Source organism: Sparus aurata, chromosome 16 (genome assembly GCF_900880675.1).
Source record: "Sparus aurata chromosome 16, fSpaAur1.1, whole genome shotgun sequence".
NCBI lineage: Eukaryota > Metazoa > Chordata > Actinopteri > Spariformes > Sparidae > Sparus > Sparus aurata.
Window position 1 is genome coordinate 1443888 of NC_044202.1, and position 20168 is coordinate 1464055.

The following is a 20168-nucleotide window of genomic DNA, read 5'->3' on the forward strand; positions in this document are numbered from 1 at the left end:
ATTTTGGGTGTTTTTCTAACAAATTTTCCTCCCTGATGAGAGAAAATTGAAATAAATACTCAATTAACTGGGAGCTTTTCTGTGTGACGGCGTGAATGTGAATGAAACTACGTGCAGGCAGCAGGCGAAACACTGCCGGTGCTGCTCGGCCCGTAAAGACTCACATCAGAAGTTTAACTGGAGGAAGAAAAGTTGGAGATGTTTGGCGGTAAGAGAGAAACACCGAGCTGCACACGGCTGTCTTTTGATTTGTTTCAGGACAGAATCATGTTGTAAACGTGAACGTATTCGGCCGTAACAAAGTGTGAAGTGTGTTGAAACCTGAATGCAAACAGATCATTAAAGCAGCAGAGAACAAAGAGTTCAGATAAGAAGGGACAAAAGAGACGAGGAAATGTAAAAACTCATATTTCTGTCAGAGGTGTCATCATCGTGTGGTCATGCAGCTGTGAGCGAGGAGGGTTTTGAAACGTCGCCCTCGTGGTGAGTTCAAAAATCACTTTGACATCAGAGATACTAAATACAGAACCGCACGGAGCCGTCGTCACTCAGGATGGAGAACGGGCTGCTTTGATGAGCCAAGTTCTCTAGAAATTTAACAAACGAATTGTCCAAACTTTAAAACTTAAACCTGAATTCCTCCTGAACCGCTCACAGACGTTGAAACATGTTTGATATTTGCAATCTGAGTTCTGGATGATTAGACGGAACTTTCCGAGCCGGAACACAACAACCGGACTCCTGCAGCAGCTGCTGAACATTGTAGTCGTTGAAGCTAACGTTAGCTGGGTCATTCCAGAACTGGAGGATATTTGGGCTTTGGAATTTTCAAAAGATCAACCTTCTATTTGACAATTTTCTGTTACATATTCACCAATAATTGGTATTTAACTATAAAAAGCTTTATTGGCTCATCTCAGGCATAAAAGTTTATTTTTTTATTACATGTTTCATTTGATATTTGCTAAATCAGGCGCAGCTCAGTAACAGGGCTGCAAATACAGGCTAATTTTAGCTTTTTCTCACAAATCTATGCTAGCTGTTTAGCTAGCTGTTAGCATTTACCAAGATGACAAACTTACATAAGTAAACAAGTAACGTTTTCTTTTTTAGTATTTATATTAATCTGGAAATATCCATAACAGGGTTGTGTGAGGTAAAGTGAGACATTCAACAAGGCTGACAATGTTATAAAAATATAAAAAATATAAGAGAGGACAAACCTTTGCTCTACTCATGCTGTTGGGAAACTGATGATGTCACTTCCTGTCTTTCATGTGGCCTTTTCTTCTTCTTTTACCATGCTAAAAAGTTTAAGGTAACAGGGTTTCTTGCATGATAATACTTATTTAAAACATTATGTTTTATTAAAAAGATGTTTCACATCTACAAGAGACGTCTGTGAACAAAACAATACAGAAGAAAGTAGATTTAAATGTCATTTTGACAGTTTTTATTGGAGTTGAATTTGGTCACCAAGGGTGTGGGACAAGAGAACAGTAGCATATTAGGGGGTACTCCAGACTTATTTGGTATTTAAAAAAAATATTTTCTAATTATTTTCTCTCCCAGTTTATTTAGAGTTGGTCTCTGGACAAGTAAAAGTTACACAACAACTGCATGATTTTGTATTCTGTAAATGTATTATTGTAGATTTTATGGGTGGGATGTAAAATGTCCTCCGATGTTGGAATGTCCAGCTAGCATCCAGTTCTCCATTAACAATAAAGAAAAAACCACAAGCTGTCCACGTCTCTCAACTCCTCCACACTCGTTTAATCTTCTGCTTTGGTTTTGTTTCTCTCAGCGCACCACGCTAATCTCTATTTTGTTTACGTCTGCTTCCCCATGAGGTCACATGAGCATTCGGTTCAGTAAAGTTTGCCGGGTGATCAGAGGATGTTTGAGGATTTGTCACGCTGGATAAAAACATCTAATCTGATTAACATGACTAATATTTTTGTGGTAAACCTTTGTTGACATCACAATCTCACGTTGTACACTGGTGACAGTTTACTAAACACGTCTAAAGCTCATGATATTACCTCATTCTCGTCATGTGTAAAACAGATACAGATTAGTTTTGAGTTTAACATTTCATATTAGTATATTTGGACGTGCACGATGTGAAGAAGTGAGCTGACCTTCATCGTCATTGTAATAATGGCGAACGATGTGAAACAGTCACAGTATGGTTACAGTCAGGCATCCCGACTACATGGTTGAGTTTAGGGAACGTTACGTACGTACATTGGTAATCAGAGTTTGTTTGCGTGCAGATATCTCGCACATTACTTGTTCAAACACCTCAGTAACAAATAGAATGATTGTGAAAATGTTTGGCTGGAACTAAAATCTTACAGAAACTCAAATCAGATGTTTTATGATGAATACTCGTAGTGGACGGTTGTGACCTCCTCAGTCAGGCCACGTTGGCTGAGGAGGTCAGAGGTCAAAGTCAACACTCAGATCTGTAAACGTTCCTGCGACCCTGAACTGAAGACGTGTGCTGAAGACGCTGAAGTGAGCGGCAGGAGAGTTCCCCTCCTCTCTCTCAGACGCTGAATTACACTCATGAGTAATAATTTTCCTCCACTCAGCCTTCAGAGCGGTCGGCGGCGTGCAGCCTCTCAGCCTCAGTTTGACTGATATTAGTCAAATTGCGTCATGTGCTTTTAAAGATGACTCTCTTTAAGTGCAAGAGGGTGTTGAAAGCAGCGCCGAGCTTCAAGGGAAGATCTCTCTCTGCCAAGGTCAGCTCATATTTTAACTCCAATTTCAATACTTTATGAGCGTGAGTGTAATTAAAACGATGGGGTCAGCTGTCTGATATATTATGACAGAGCAGCCGGCGAGGGATCAGTTATTAACTCCAGGAAAATCAGATTCAGGCTGATGAACTTTATGTGGAAGTGAAGCAACTCTGTGCTTGTTTGAACCTGCTGGAGTTCTGATGGATGGAGTTTATCAGGCATGATATCTGACTCTTCACCCGCCGCTCAGCATCCAGTGACGGACGCAGCCGGTCCGACTCCGGATTTGCTGCAGTTTCACGTTTCCAGCATCGTTGTTAAAAAGGCTCTACTTTCTTACTTTTACACCTGTTTACTTGAAACTGTCAGAAACGATACGACTCAATCCAGTAAATGATTTTGTGTCCTCCAGATAAAGTAACCGGGTATAAACAGCCGTAGAAGCAGCTCGCTGTGAACCATTAGCATGTGGAAGGATGCAGCGGAGCCCGGAGTGAAACTTCAGAGAAACAAAGTCAGCAGAGATCGATCGAGACTCCCTCGTGCACGGAGGAGGAGGAGGAGGAGGCGGGTGATGAACGGAGGAGCGCTGGAGAGGGAGGACGAAGGAAACAAAGACGCCTCAAGGAGGAAGAGAAGAAGAAGAAGGAGGAGGAGGAACGACGATGTAAACAAATGGAAAAGCTCAGCCGGACACGTTAGCAGGCGCGGCGTTCGCCAGGTATCGACTGGAAGGAAAACTAATGACGACGGCGCCTCCGGAAATGTATTACTCATCGTCTGGAGTGGAGGATGCTGGGAATTTAAGGTGAGAGAAAACAGAATCTAAATAAAAACAAAAAGCAAGCAAACGTTTCAACGATTAACTTTTCGTGAGAACAGGCTGATTAATAAACGTATCCCTCCGCGTCTGTCCTGTGATGAATCAGTCGGTGGCGCTAATTTTCCAGTCGACCTTTGCAGAAGACGCAGATGTAATAAACCTTCGTGATTACAGAGTGCTAGTCAAACTTCACATGACGTGTAACTCACATGTTTTATAGACGCTTCGATCGACTTTTCTGGGAAAAAGAAAACCAATGTTTTCTGTGTTTCCTCCTCGTGACTCAAACTGGACTCTCAGGATGATTTCACCTCGTTTAACCCTTAATTTTTTTTACGTACGGCTCTTTAAAGTCGTATGTTGAGTCTTTCTTCTGCATCTCGCCGTGCTGACGATCCAATCAGAAGAGCTTCACGTCGATCGAAGACTTTAAACAGCAGAATACTCTGATTCGTTACCCTGGACACCTGATATAAGCCCCGCCTCCTCCTGGGAAACACTCATACAAATTCATACCAGCCCTCCTTCTCCTCCTCCTCCTCCTCCTCCCCCTCCCCCTCCTCCCCCTCCTCCCCCTCCTCCTCCTCCTCCTCCTCCGGACGAATTAACATTAAAGAACACATACATGAATCTTAATCCTCCGTCTCCCCGTCTCTCTCCGGTCACATTATCATCGGGGATCACTCCTTCACATTCACACATGTCCGTCTGAAACCTCTCCCTCCCTCTTCTCTCTTCTTCTCTGGTCAAATTAACATTGCTAAGCACTCATGCACATTCAAACACGTCCCTACATCCCCGGCCTCTCTTTTCTCTTTCTTCCCATCTTTCTCTCCAGACGAATTAACACGGGAGAACAAACACCTTCGTCCTCCTTTTTTCTCTCTCTGGTCAAATTAACTTTGGGAATCACTCAGACATTCATATAAACCCTTTTCCATCCCCGTTTGTATTCTTCAGCGTCTTCATATCTTTCTATCTTTAGGGCAAATTAGCGTTGGGGAAACACCCGTCCATGTTTCAGATCCTCCTCCCTTCTGTCTCTCCAGACAAATTGACATTGACGACCACACATATGTCCTCACATCCTCCCCATCTTTGGTTTGGTGCGTGGGGAGGCTCGGTTAGAGGTTTGCAGAAAGTCAAAGACAAAAAAAAAAAAAAAGAAAAGAACAAAAAACCTCAAATGTGGAACTCCAATTAATTTAAAGCCCCCCTCCCCCTCCACCTCCCTCTCAACCATCAGCAGCACCAATCAGCCAAGAATAAATCCGCGGCAGATCTAATTACCGTGCCGTCTCCGAAGACCCCGGCCGCCGCGAAGCCAATCTTCCCCTCCTTGTTTGAACAGGCTGATGAACTAAGGGACTCGATGGATATCAAGTCATTTTGTTTAATTTATAAATGGATTTTCCCCTAATACTTAAATTATCATCAGCATGAGAGAGAGAGAGAGAGGAGCACAATGAGAAGCATTTGGAAGGTAAAAGTCTCCAACATGTGGTGCAGGAGAGGATGGAGGGATGAAAAGGATGGAGGGAGAAAAGGCGATGCAAAGAATCCCAATGAGGACTGTGTCCTTTTACAGTTCACGGCAGCGACGGCTTCACAATGTGGCGCACTAATTTTATTCAAACTTCCAGCAAAGGATGCTGGGAAATTTAGGGAAAACAAATGAAAGGGACGAGAGTGAAATAGGAACATCTACATCAAAGTGGTTCCATCCAGAGGAGGAGACAAACTCAACATGTCTGATCAGAATCAGATGCTAACACCTGTTAGCTGTAGCTTAGCATAGCATTCTGGAAAGATTGTAGAGAGAGAGGAACAAAAACACAAACACCCACAATGCAACACGGCTCCATATTCGTCTTGTATCTCTTCTTCTCTCCGTCGTTTCCCCTGTAGGGAGAAACACTCCCGCCGCCCTCCTCCCTCGTTTCTCACCTGGTTCGGGCGTCTCAGAGTGCGACGACGAGGAAGCCGAGGACGCCCCGTCTTCGTTGACGGCTCCCTGGGACAGAGATATCCCTCTGCCCGGAGGAAGCTTCATGCCGAGCTGCTCCGCCATCTCCACGTGATCGCCGGGGTGGACGTAGTCGAAGACACTGCTGCCAGTCAGCTCCACCTGCAGAGAGAAAGACACCGTCACTCATCCACCGACTCTTCCCTTCATCCTTTATTCATACGCCTACGTAACATGTTGGAGTTACAGATGTTGGCATTTAAATAATGTTCAATCCATCTCTGTCGAAGCAGCTTGAACATCGTTCAATCGGCGCCAAGTTTGTTGGAAAGTAACCATCGTTACATGCTCACTGGCTTTCAACACAACACACAAGAAAAACAGTGGAAGAGGAGTTTGAAAAACCTGCATATACGTCCACTTTAAGCATTTTCTAGATAACATATAATATGTACATTTAATGTGGGAGAGAGTCGGTGCAGAGCCGGACCGTCTGGAGGTATAAACACCCAGAGTCACATCAGGTTCTGCTCTGAGAGCTCAGAGATGACTTTTCAACATCTGGGATTAAAAAGGTGATTTCTCTTCACTCCTGTTGAACCGTACTAGTTTGTATTTCATGCTGATATCAAACTCAAAGTTTAAATCCTGCCGCTAGTCCTAGAAAGTTTCTTTCCATCTTCTCCTGATTCTCTCCTCCAACACAAGATGTCCTCCCTCTTCTTCCTCCTCTTCCTCCTCCTCCAGGTTTACTCTGTCCTCTCCCCTCACATCCTCCCTTCCCACTTCTGAACCCCGTTTCTCTGCCTCACGCCTCCTCTTTCACGCTAACTACCTCCTCCTTCTCCATCCAGCTCGCACTCATTCTTCCCCTCCTCCTCCTCCTCCTCCTCTTCCTCTAATCCGTCCCCCAGCGAATCAGCGGCGGCTTTTCTTTCTCATGGAAATGGAATAAATAAGCTTCTTCTTATTAAATAAATACAGAGTCCCTTCACCTTAAAGACTCTCATTAGCGGAGATAGAAGCGGATTTGTCTTCGTTAATTGGGGATGAGACGAGGGAGCGCCGCCAAAAACACAGCGTTACGCTACGCTCGCGCACACACACACACACACACACACACACAAACTGATTCATGTCAAGGTTATAAACACACACACACACTTTCACATTTTGTGTAACGAGCACATACACACGATTTTCAACGGGGTCACGTGACTGATGTGCGCCGTCGTTTAACACGTGTGTTTTCATTTGTAGCGTAACAAAAACATTGTGCACATTTATTTCCACTCGCTAATCTGGTTATGTACTGTATGAGTGTGTGTGTACTGTATGTGTGTGTGTGTGTGTGTGTGTGTGTGTGTGTGTGTGTGTGTGTGTGTTCAGGTTTTTGGGGGTCCACTGGGACTAAGGGGATTACATGGGTGTAATCCCTTTAATAAGAAATCCCTTTAAGGCAATTTAGTCCCCTCATAAAGTCTCATCTGGAGCAGAAAGTGATGATTAAGAAATGAGACTGATCACTGAATCACACACACACACACACACACACACACACACCAAACACACACACACACACACACCAAACACACAGAGGCACGCAGACCCTGGTGCACCATGGGAGTTAGTGTTCATGTTTACACGTTACAGTGCTAATTGGATCTACATTGTTCTTCCCCGAAATAACACGCCGACTTTTAATCAATTAAAACTTGGCACAAACTATTTTACATAAAGTCACTGTTGGAGCTAATTACACTGAGGGAACAATGCAGAGACGGAATTAGACATTCAGAAAGTCACTGCGACGAAGCTTTAAGAGAATTATCACACGGCAGACCGGCAGCGAGCTCATTACTGTACCGTCCAATCAAGACAACACAACTTCCTGTGAGACTGAGCTCCACTTGTTAGCAAAATGCTAAAAGAAGTTAAAGCTCCAGTTATATTCATCAGTGTTGTCACGGAGTGTTAGCGTCAGTTTACACACCTCTGATGTGTGTTGTTCTTCAGTGTCAGCACTACATGAAGTTCTGGGTTGAAGTATTTAAGAGTGCAGGGATGAACGCAGCTGACACGCAAGTTAACAAGTGAACAATAAAAGTAGTGAAGTTATTTTGGTGGTTTCTGGAGCTGCTGTCTGAAGCAACACGTCTTTCTGTCCAACACCAGAACGTTGCAGAACGACTACGCTGCAGTTTTGCTGCATGTTTCCTCGTCCGTCAGCTTCGACCGGCTGCGTTTTGAATGCAGCACTGTGAGACAGCCGGAGTGGCGAGACCCCTAATTACAGTATCACGCACCATCACAATTACACATTGTGTTGTCTGACTTCCTGTCTGCTCTGTGCTGAATTTGGCTGAATTGATGTGCAGTGCTCCGGCATGCCTTACGTATCTTTTGCAGAAGCAACGTAATAGATACGCAACGTAGCTTCTGTGGTGGACCGGATACGGACCGGACACGGACCAAACACAGATCTGGGGGGATTTTGGGGTAAGTTAGGGGGCTATCAGATGTTGTTTTGGGTGGGACACTGTGTGAGAGGAAGCTGCAAAGAAGATCCTGAAAATCCAACCTGATAATCGTCAGGCAGCGCTTTCCTTTGGCACTACTTTCCCTCAACCGTAGAGCATCTGTATTTCCATGCCGGGCACTGTATTACGCCCTGGATCAGCTGTTTGGGTCGGACTTTCAGAGTTGACAGTCGTCTACTGCAGGTAACACACTGACCTCATACAAACCCCACGTCTAAAGACAACAACTATCACGGCAAAGCTGCTTCACACGATTAAAACTCTGCACATTTGTCAGCGTGCTCCTGCATCATGGCCGCCGTGGTCCAATATGTTTGGTTGGCAGATAATGTGACTCTGATTGAACACACACAGTTTGTGCCAGAGTCTGATTTTCACCAAACACATGTTGAAGATGTTGAAGAAGTATGGCGACCTGAGAGTTTTTAATCAGCTCCCAAACCTTGGCAGCCGCATCCTCTATACATCATGTTATCCTTCCAGTCTTCTACGCAGAGGTTGGCCAAGTAATTTAATAGCATTATAATGTTTTTTTTGTTCTTTTTTGAGGTTCAAGCTCGTCAAACACTGTGAAATGTTCTGAGGACGTTTGAAGGACGGATATGTTTAGAAAGAGAAAGAAAAAACTGAAATTTTAAAGTGTAGCCTATGAGAGAAATGTTGATTTGGAGACAAACTGGATGCAGGAAATTCCTCAGTAATCTATTACTCCTACTACAACACTGTTATTATCTGCGGCTGAGAAGCATCCGATGACCCCTGAAGGTCCAACAGTCCCCTGAAGACTCGACAGTCCAGTCAGGTTCGGTTTTGATGCTGTTTGTCTGTTTAAAGTCTTCAGATAAAACTTATTAAAACACAACAGAAACGACGGCGTTATCGCTTCACTCGTCCTCCGAGACAAGGACATCGAGTGACAGAAGACAATAAGAGTGACGGCGATAACACGTTCGACAGAGAGAGAGAGTTTGGTGAATGTGAGTAAATGTAAAGCGAGTGTGTTGGTGTGAATCAAAGTGTGTGTGTGTGTGTGTGTGTGTGTGTGTGTGTGTGTGTGTGTGTGTTGATATCCGTCCTTCCTCTCTTATCAGTCTCGGCTCCATATTTAAGGGTGTGTGTGTGTGAGAGGAAGCTGTTGTCAGCTGTAATTACTGCAGTGTAAATGTTACATCAGTGCGACTGTTCAGCAGTTTTCAACCTTTATTTAAAACACAACGGACGACAGACAGCGAAGGAAAGAGAGAAAACACCAAAGTAAGTTTATTCTCTACCAAAGTCTGGTGTGGTTGTGATGCTTAACATCTATGATCCACGATACTTGTGTACATAAAGCAGAAGTACTGATTCAGCTGCTTTACTCCAGTAAAAGTACGTTAAAATCTTTGAACTCTGAAATTGGCCGAGCAGCTTTACTCCTTTTTAACTGCGGGGAGTTCACAGGTGTCAAGGGTTCAAATGTCTGTTCTGTTTGAAGCTAGAAAGGTGGCAGGGTCCGCCACATATTAACACAGTAAAACACATTCTAGAATACATTCTAGCCTGTTAGCTTACCAACAAGCTCAACCCGTTTAAAATCCTTGAACGTTGCTTTATAAACTTCCTCCTGCAACTGATTTTGTGTTTATTGGCCGAGCAGCTTTACTCCTTCACGGATGTCAAAGGTTCAAATGTGGAAAATAAGGCCCCAGAACGGTTTGAAGCTAGAAAGGTGGCAGGGTCCGCCACATATTAACACAGTAAAACACATTTTAGCCTGTTAGCTCAGGAACACGAGCAACTCAGTTTAAATTCTTTCGGCTTTGCTTAATGTACTTTCTCCTGCGACTTATTTCATGTTTACTGGCCGAGCAGCTTTACTCCTTTTTAACTGGAGGCAGTTCACAGGTGTCAAGGGTTCAAATGTCTGTTCTGTTTGAAGCTAGGAAGGTGGCAGGGTCCGCCACATATTAACACAGTAAAACACATTTTAGAATACATTCTAGCCTGTTAGCTTACCAACAAGCGCAACCCGTTTAAAATCCTTGAACGTTGCTTTATAAACTTCCTCTTGCATCTGATTTCGTGTTTATTGGCCGAGCAGCTTTACTCCTTTTTAACTGCAGGGAGTTCATGGATGTCAAGGGTTCAAATGTCTGTTCTGATTGAAGCTAGAAAGGTGGCAGGGTCCGCCACATACTAACACAGTAAAACACATTTTAGCCTGTTAGCTCAGCAACAAGAGCAACTCAGTTTAAATTCTTTCTCCTGCAACTTATTTCGTGTTTATTGGCCGAGCAGCTTTACTCCTTCACGGATGTCAAGGGTTCAAATGTGGAAAATAAGGCCCCAGAACAGTTTGAAGCTAGAAAGGTGGCAGGGCCCGCCACATATAAACAAAGTAAAACAGTATAAATTGTTATGTCCCTTAAGGTCAGTTTGTTTATTCTGTTTATTCAGTCATGGAAACAAAGAGGCAGAAAAACTAAATCAACAAGATCTTTCTCTTCTTCCCCAAAACTACAGATTGCTCTTTTAATTAAAGATTGTACATGTTTACTGAGTCAATCACTGACTCAGATGATTCAGTACATCTTGTCCAGTTTGAGGAATCTGTTAAACTAATTAACAATGAATGAATTAAACACATAAACCTCTTTTGTCTTATTGTGAAGGGGAACAACTTCGTCCTGGAGAAACAAAACAGCAAATAAAAGACATGAAAACTGAAGCGTTGAATTCCCATTAATCAGTTTCTCACCCTCTGGATCACACTTTAATTAATGTGGAAACATTTTAAAGCCACACACACACACACACACACACACACACACACACACACACACACACACACCTCAAAACAGTAAAAAACCTCTGTGTGACTTTGTAAAGTACTAATCAAATAAATTGATGTTGGCTCGCAGGGTTCAGAATTAATTACAGCATTAAACATTAGCTAAGTGGGGTAATATTCCAAGTTTGATAGTGCATAATTACTCCGCTGTTAATGATTCACGGGGCGTCGGCCTCCGTGAGAGCAGCGAGGAGAGGCGACGGACGCGAGCACAAAACTCTGCACGGTAACTTTACTTCCTCTGTAGATGACGAACAGCAGAAACGTTTAAAGAAGCTTCCTGAAATCTACATTTCTTCACTTTCTTAAAACGGTAAAAACTCTCTGAATACTCTCCAGTGTCGTGGTGTTAAAGACATCACAGCCCGACTGACTCCTCAGAAACTCAAGGTCAACATTTAATAAATCAAGCACGAGAACAATGAATATTATGTTATTGATTTATGTTGTTTTCACAGTGTTAGTACTGTATTCTTAACTGATTCTCAGTGCAGTATATTGAAGTCAAATCAGAATGCATTCTGGGAAAATACGACTTTATATCTTCATGATCAGCATGGTTAAAAAATAAAACTACTGTACTTCATTTTACAGCACAAAAGAATTAAAATTACAGGTTTCTACACAATTATTTGTTCATAACTGACTCAGTGTGTGTGTGTGTGTGTGTGTGTGTGTGTGTGTGTGTGTGTGTGTGTGTGTGTGTGTGTGTGTGTGTGTGTGTGTGTGAGGCTGGAGTCTCTAGCTGACAGCACTAGTGTGTTATCAGTCAGATGAATGGGAGCGAATCTCTATTGTCAGTAGAGTAGCATGAACACACACACACACACACACACACACACATGCACAGACACACATGCACACACACACACACACATATGCACAGACACACACACACACACACACACACACACACACACACAGTTCCCATATCCAGGACACTCTCCTTGTCAACAGCTCAGAGGATGACAAATGAACGGTCCATTATGAACTGTTTGCCACAGTGTGTGTGTGTGTGTGTGTGTGTGTGTGTGTGTCTCTCTGAGTGTGTGTGTGTGTGTGTGTGTGTGTGTGTGTGTGTGTCAGCCGGGCCCTGATAGATGGTGATTTATTAGGCAAAACAAAACAGACCACTGAAAGCAATCACATCATCTGGACGAGCGACACACACACACACACACACACACACACACACACACACACACACACACACACACACACACACACACACACAGAGGTGAGCAGATATGAGAGATGAACTAATACATCATTTAAGTTTGTTTATCCGGTTTAATGTTTGGATCTGTTGGTGTGTACAGTAAGCCTGCAGTCCACACTGTTCACACTTTGATTTAACCTGAATCACACGACAACATGAACTGCTTCTTCTCAGAGTCGCGTCAGAACGTACAGACATCCTGCAGAGATCTTGAACGCAGCTCAGCAACACCCGGCAGGATGTACGTCAGTGTACAGACCTGTACGTCCGGACTGAAGCTCAAGTTCTACTGCATGATGGAAATCAACAGAAATCAGCGTTTTAACAACAACTATAATAATATAATCTGAACATCTGAGACATTTAGGAGCTTCCCACGTTGGTGTACGCAGACACGGCAACAATAATCATCCAAAATCATATATTTATGTGTAGGTATTTTTAACAAGACGTTTAAAGCAATTTCCAGCCGTGTTCGTGGCGACAGCAGCAGGTATTTAAAGGCAGATGTGATGTTTCTCTGAGCCCGACCACGTTGTGTTTGTGCCTGAACACAAGCAGCACAGAAACAAAGACGGCGCGACATGAAATGTAATTTTTTACGTTCTAATGTTTATTCTGGTGATCGGGTCGGTTGTTGCAGACAGCTTAACATGGAGTTACTGTAGTGCCGTACTGACACACAGCTTCACCAGCAGGATCAACATCTGTGTGTGTGTGTGTGTCAGTGAGTGAGGGGATAAACAGACCTTTTCAAATCTATCATAAATCACTGGACACTGAGGAGCGTCTGCGTGTGTGTGTGTGTGTGTGTGTGTGTGTGTGTGTTTTAACCCCCTGAGATGGACAGGAAGTAAGAGATCCTTCACTGAGATCAATACACACACACACACACACACACACACACCTGTCTCAGTGTCCCTGATCATTCAAGCTTCTTCCACCTGCTGACTTGTTAAAGCAAAACCTGAAACACAAACACACACACACACACACACACGCACATGCGACACCACGCAGGTGTGTGTGTTTTGTCGTTCATCATCTTTCACTTTTTTTGCACAACTGATCCCTCTCCCTCTCTCAGGAGTGTTGAGTGTAGGTGAGGTGCATTCTGGGTACTGCACGGAGACATGGGACGCACACACACACACACACACGCACACACACACACACACACACACGCGCCACCACGCAGGTGTGTGTGTTTTGTCGTTCATCATCTTTCACTTTTTTTGCACAACTGATCCCTCTCCCTCTCTCAGGAGTGTTGAGTGTAGGTGAGGTGCATTCTGGGTACTGCACGGAGACATGGGACGCACACACACACACACACACACACACACACACACACACACACACACACACTCAGGATTAAGTCGGTCTGCAGGGCTTCATTTCTGATGTCGGTTCAGCGGAAATTTACAGGCAGAGTGTAAACAGGGTTTTCCAGGAGCAGCTGCAGGAGCTCAGAGGAGCTGCAACACAACAACGCTTCATCAGCCAGCGCCTTCATCTCGGGTCAGGATCCGTAAGACCCGGTCCCGTCAGAAAGAGTCTGCAGAGTCACGTGTTGGACCTCAGGGTCGTGTGGTGTTGTTTCAAAAGTGTTGGAGCTTCTTAAAAAATGACGTTCACTGCCGTTTCTCATTCAAGCCGATCATATTTACTGATTTAAACACGGAAACAAGCAAGGAAAAACAACAACGGCGACATAAAAGTACGAGGAGGAGAGAAAACAGATCCGTTACTTAGCAACAATAACATTCTTTTTTAGGAACTGACGTCTAAACGCTACACTGGCGGAAGACAACACAACACATTCTTATTTCAAAATAAAAGCATTTGTTATTGTAACCTGTTATCCTATTTGTCAGAAAAATATTTACAACATCTGGTGAATCACCGCGGCTGCTGAGCACTCAGCTGACACTGACTCACAACAGTCGGCGATCATCGACTCTGTTTTAGACTTCAACGGCACAAAATCTCCCATCAAACATCACGAGGCTGAATTTAAACATGAATCTTTTTCTGTTGGGACGCTGAATATCTGAAAAAATGAAGTGATGGACAGGAGACGCTTCAAACACACACACACACACACACACACACACACACACGGACTCACACACACAGATTTAGGCCAGCAGCTGATCTGTGTGTCTGCTCTCTGTCCCTCTTTCAGTTTTTATCTGTTTAATCAGTCATCTCTCTCTCTTTCTTTCAGCCATTCATTCTGCAGCTCGCTCACTCGCTCGCTCGTTCACAAAATCCACTGAGCGCTCTAAGAACCCGAAAATCTCTCCTCTGTTCTCCTGCAATCTCACAACAATGGCGCTCTTTGAACGTTTAGAGTGAGGGCCCCAGACGCCGATAAGCCCGGTGTCGAACGTCCAAACGCCGGGGCCAATCCCTGCTTCCCAGTGCATTATGGGAGTGTGATAAGGACACAATGGAGGAGCACTTTTATCGTGTTTCTCATGCTAATACGTCGACCGCTGCTTATTCCTTTTATTGAGAAGATTTAATTTGTTTAGTGTGTTAATGACTCATACAGCGACGCGCGCGTGTGTGTGTGTGTGTGTGTGTGTGTGTGTGTGTGCTCGAGGCTGAATCTCATCCATCAGACAGAAAGGTGAACACACACACACACACACACACACACACACACAGCCCTGGTGTGTGTGAGTCTGGGGGCCACATTTCTTTCTGCGTGTGGATGTCAGACGGACTAAAGTGGTTTAAATGTGTGTTTGTGTGTCTGGTTTACACAAAAATTGCATTTTTAGGAAATTGAAACAGTTTTCTGGATTCAGTGATGTAACTTCCGTCCATCTGTGGAAATGTCACAGCGTCTTTTCAATTCAACCAACACAGCTGGAAAATGTACCAACATCTGATTAAAAATATCCAATATTTGTCCTGACATCTCTTTAAAAAACACCAATTTAAAATGTCCCGGTGTCACATTAAATATCTGATTTAGTGGCTACACGCCCGGCTGGAGATGTCGCAGCGTTCTGTTAAAAATATCCAGTTTTGTTGCCACAAACGTCGCTGAGAAACGTCCAGATGTTTTCCAGACCTGTTCTCCTGAACATCATGTGAAAAACAGGCGGTTCTGTTTTTATTAACACGACTAGAAACGTCCATCTATCTCGTCAAAAACTCAGCTGGAAAATGTCTCATTTATATCAGGTTTGTTGCTGGAAATGTTCCAGCAGCTTGTCAAAGATTTCTGAATATTTCACAACCAACACAGCTGGAAAATGTCTGGACGTCTCCTCAAAAACATCCAGTGGTTTCAGGCTTATAAATGTAGAAACACTGTCTGAACAGCGGTCTCTGGCTTGCCATGTATCTCACCATCATCAGCCCGTCGACATTAAAGTCATCTTATAAACATGTGAGGCTGATACGACACGTTCTGCAAGACCACACCTGCAAAACTCAGCTGAACTTTGTGTTTCGTACTAATTAGCAAATATAAATCAGTATTTCTGTTGTTGCTTTCTTTAGATTCAAACCCAGCGTCTTGTTGTTGTGTGACAGATAATAATGAGGGAACATGACGTCCGGTGGGTGTTCCTCTGCAGCCCGACCGGTTTGTACTCAGAATTGATGATTTCGTGGGTCAGAAGCAGCTCTGGATTTAATGCGAGTGAAGCCAGAGTGAGTGTGAATTTAAATAAAAAGAGGTTTGGTAGAGAAAGAGAAGAGGACGAGAGGAGAGCAGGAGAGAGTGAGGGGGAGGGCGAGAGGATCCTCTCTCCACTAAACACTAATATACGAGCCTGCAGCCATAATAAAAGTATATTTATTATAAATATCCTCCATTCATTTCTCCGCCAGCGTTTACAGCCGGCAGTAAGCAGCCATTTTAATACCGCGGCTCGGCTCTCAACATTTCTCAGCTGAAGGACCGTGATCTGTTCACATCCAGGGACTCTGCTAGTTTCAGGAGTGTCTGCTGAAAAGAGGCGAATAAAAATCATCTTTGTTGTTTTATCGACCGCTCATACAGCTGGAAATAAACCGTCCCGTCTCCGGCTGCACCTCGGCTCCTCACACTTACACTGAGCTGAACTCAGGACAGAACGGAGCGAAAAACACAGACTGACTGGAAGTTACAACACTGCTGTGATGTTCTACGTGGACAGATCACACGTTCACCTGACTTTCATATTTGGAGGTGGATGGGATGAAGGTGGAGTTTTGACAGGAAGTCGGGACATTTCCAGACATGTTTCTAGAGACAAATACTGGATATTTTTTATGTGAAGTCAGAACATATTCGACAGGAAGTTGAGACATTTTCATCTGTGTTTCTGGCGACTAATAACCAGAACATGAGCACAGAAATGTTCGTTGCTGAAATTTATTCTGATGATTGGTTTAAAAAATGGTTAAGCAACAACGTGTTCAGGGCAGAGACGGAAAGTTTCCAGGTAAATATGTGAAGATGAAACATCACAGAAATCTGCTGTGATATCTGACGAGGGAATAATCAAACGGAGGAGACGAGCGAGCAGCCGAGGACGCACAGATGGAGAGGAGGAGAAGAAGAAGAAGAAGAAGAAGAAGAAGCAGAAGAAGAAGAGGGGAAAACAAGTTGTTGTAATGGACTGCAGAGGAATCGATATTAATTCAACATCAGACGTTCTGATTAAAAAACACAAGACTGACAACGTTCACACTGCAGCAGACAGCAAGTGTGTGTGTGTGTGTGTGTGTGTGTGAGTGTGTGTGTGTGTGTGAGTGTGTGTGGTGTGTGTGCGTCTGTGTACATCAAATAACTCATTAAAACATCTCCAGCATCAAAGATGAGAGAAGTCAGAACATCATCAATACACAGCGAACAACAAGGACTGCTGTGTGTGTGTGTGTGAGTGTGTGTGTGTGTGTGTGAGAGAGAGTGTGTGCATGTGTGTGTGTGTGTGTGTGTGTGAGAGAGAGTGTGTGCATGTGTGTGTGTGTGTGTGTGCGTGCGCAGCATTCAGTTATTTGACTTTAATTTTCTATAAATGGGAATGTGTGTGTTTGTCTGCTGCTCACGTGTTGATACTGTTCTCTGTGGACATCAGTGTGTGTGTGTGTGTGTGTGTGTGTGTGTGTGTGTGTCTACAGGGCAATTAATTGAGCAGCGATTGAAATGCGTCGCTGCAGCCCGTTGTGCGCCCCTACAAGGCTTTAAATGCAGACAAACACACACAAAGACAAAAGACGCACACACACACACACACAGTGAAAAGCTAGAATACATTGAAAAACATCGAGCCGTGTCTCTCTCTCACACACACACACACACACACACTCTGGCGGTGGTGTTCCCTCAGGATCTCCACATTCAGCTGCTGTGACCTTGACAAGAACAACAAACTGCTGCTGCTCTCTCTGTTTTTAACTTCCATTATTGTTTCTCCACCTCTGTCTTATTCCTCTGCTGCAGCGTCTGAGCCTCCACCCTCCTGCACCCTCCTCCACCCTCCTCCACCCTCCTCCCCCCTCCTGCACCCTCCTGCACCCTCCTCCACCCTCCTGCACCCTCCTGCACCCTCCTCCACCTGACACCACCCTCCTCCACCCTCCTCCACCCTCCTCCACCTGACACCACCCTCCTGCACCCTCCTCCACCCTCCTCCACCCTCCTGCACCCTCCTCCACCCTCCTGCACCCTCCTGCACCCTCCTGCACCCTCCTCCACCTGACACCACCCTCCTCCACCTCCTCCACCCTCCTCCACCTCCTCCACCTCCTCCACCTCCTCCACCCTCCTGCACCCTCCTCCACCCTCCTCCACCCTCCTGCACCCTCCTGCACCCTCCTCCACCTGACACCACCCTCCTCCACCTCCTCCACCCTCCTCCACCTCCTCCACCTCCTCCACCTCCTCCACCCTCCTGCACCCTCCTGCACCCTCCTGCACCCTCCTCCACCCTCCTGCACCCTCCTCCACCCTCCTCCACCTGACACCATGAAACAAGAATCAACAACACACATATAAATCATCTAATGAGGGATTTACAGTCGATACAACACTTTCAGCTGAGCACCTACAGGTAAGATTCCTGCTTGATAAAGGTTGTAAATGACGTCTTTTCACATCAGTTTGGGCTGCATGGATACTTGGATTACACCAGATAAACTGTAAGGACCCGTTTTATATTTCTTTGGTTGCTTTGACATTGTAAAACAAGACGCCTGCAGCTGACTGTCCATCAGCATGGAGGTGATACACGTCTTATGCACGTATGTACAGAACCTGCCTTAGAAACATCATGTTTTTAAAGTTTCCTCATCCTCACAGTAATCCAGTGATAGTTTTCTGTACATCCATGAACACACTGCAGACAGGAAGTGCTAACAGCTGATTCTGCATGTGTTTAACAGAGTTTTTTTATTTTGTTGTTGTTTGTTTTCTCCGTTTTAAATCAAATCTCCGGCTGCTTCAACTGTTCAGCCAAATGATGCAACTCTGTAGCTGTTCTGTGGACTACGATACTTCACTGTTCCTTTAAGTACAGTACTCGAGTACATGTACTTAGTTTCTTTACACCTCTGCAGTCAACACACACACACACACACACACACTCTCAAACACACAGCGTAGAGATGACAGCAGCTCCCTCAGTGGACTTTTCAAGGACTCAACAGCTCTCACCTTTACACACACACACACACACACATACACACACACACACACACACACACACACACAACCACACACACACACACACACACACCACAAGCACGTGCAGGTACACAAAAGCACCTACACACCGTTTTGTGAAAGAGGAGCACTTTTACACACGACTACGGAGACAATAACACACACTCGAATAAGACAAACACACAGGTGAAAAAACACACTTCTACACACACACACACACACACACACACACACACAGACACACACAAAGCAGCAGTCACGGCGCTGTCAGCAGAGCAGAGTGAAGTCTCAGCGCTGCGACTCGTCTGTCTGTTCATGTTAGTGAGGTTTAATATTCAAAACCTCTCAGGGAGCTCAAGACTGAACATGAAACAGGCAGTAAAACACAGCGCGCACACACACACACACACACACACACACACACACACACACACACAGACACACACACATACACACACACACACACACACAGAGACACACTGCAGAGAGGTTTCTGCCAAAGCACTTAGCACTTTCAGGACGACACATAAAGCCTGAAAATCTCCAGAATGACTTGTTTTTAGCAGATTTGATGGTTAACACAGAGACAGAGACACTCCCCCTGCAGCGCCTCCGTCTGTCAGTCAGACCTCTCGATGGGAAGCCAGAACATTTCCACCATGTTTGTTACAGGAAGTCGTACATTAACTCCCGTGTTTGAGGTGATAAAAACAGGATATTTATGACAGGAAGTCAGGATATTTCCACACCTTTTTGTAGTGACCCAAACTGGATATGTCTGATGGGAGGTCGGGACATTTCCAGCCACGTTTAAGGAAACAAAAACATAATATCTTTTAATCAAAGTCGCAACATTTCCTGCCGTGTTTGAGGCAATTAAAGCAGGATATTTTGACAGGAAGTCAGGACATTCCCACACCTTTTTTGTGGTGTACAAAACCAAAACCTAAGAACATTTTTGACGGAAAGTCGGGACATTTCCAGGCATGTTTCCTGACAACCAAAACGGAATACATCTGACGGGAAGTCAGGACATTTTTCAGACCTTTTTGTAGTGACCCAAACTAGAGGAGACATTTCCAGCCGTGTTTGTTACAGGAAGTCGGGACATTTCCAGCCGTGTTTGTTACAAGAAATTGGGACATTTCCAGCCATGTTTGTTACAGGAAGTCAGGACATTTCTAGCTGCGTTTGTTACAGGAAGTCAGGACATTTCCAGCCGTGTTCGTTACAGGAAGTAGGGACATTTCCAGCCGTGTTTGTAATAGGAAGTCGGGACATTTCCAGCCGTATTCGTTACAAGAAGTCGGGACATTTCCAGCTGTGTTTGTTACAGGAAGTCGGGACATTTCCAGACACGTTTG

General features: G+C 44.5%; 1 protein-coding gene across 1 annotated transcript in view; it reads right to left on the bottom strand.

Annotated features, from left to right (window-relative positions):
- LOC115565890 (neuronal PAS domain-containing protein 3-like) overlaps positions 1-20168 on the bottom strand; it is a 105231-nt gene that overhangs the window by 39616 nt on the left and 45447 nt on the right. The window contains exon 3 of the mRNA XM_030391538.1: positions 5524-5704. Coding sequence (XP_030247398.1) covers positions 5524-5704 — 181 coding nt within the window. The remainder of the gene's footprint in view (positions 1-5523; positions 5705-20168) is intronic.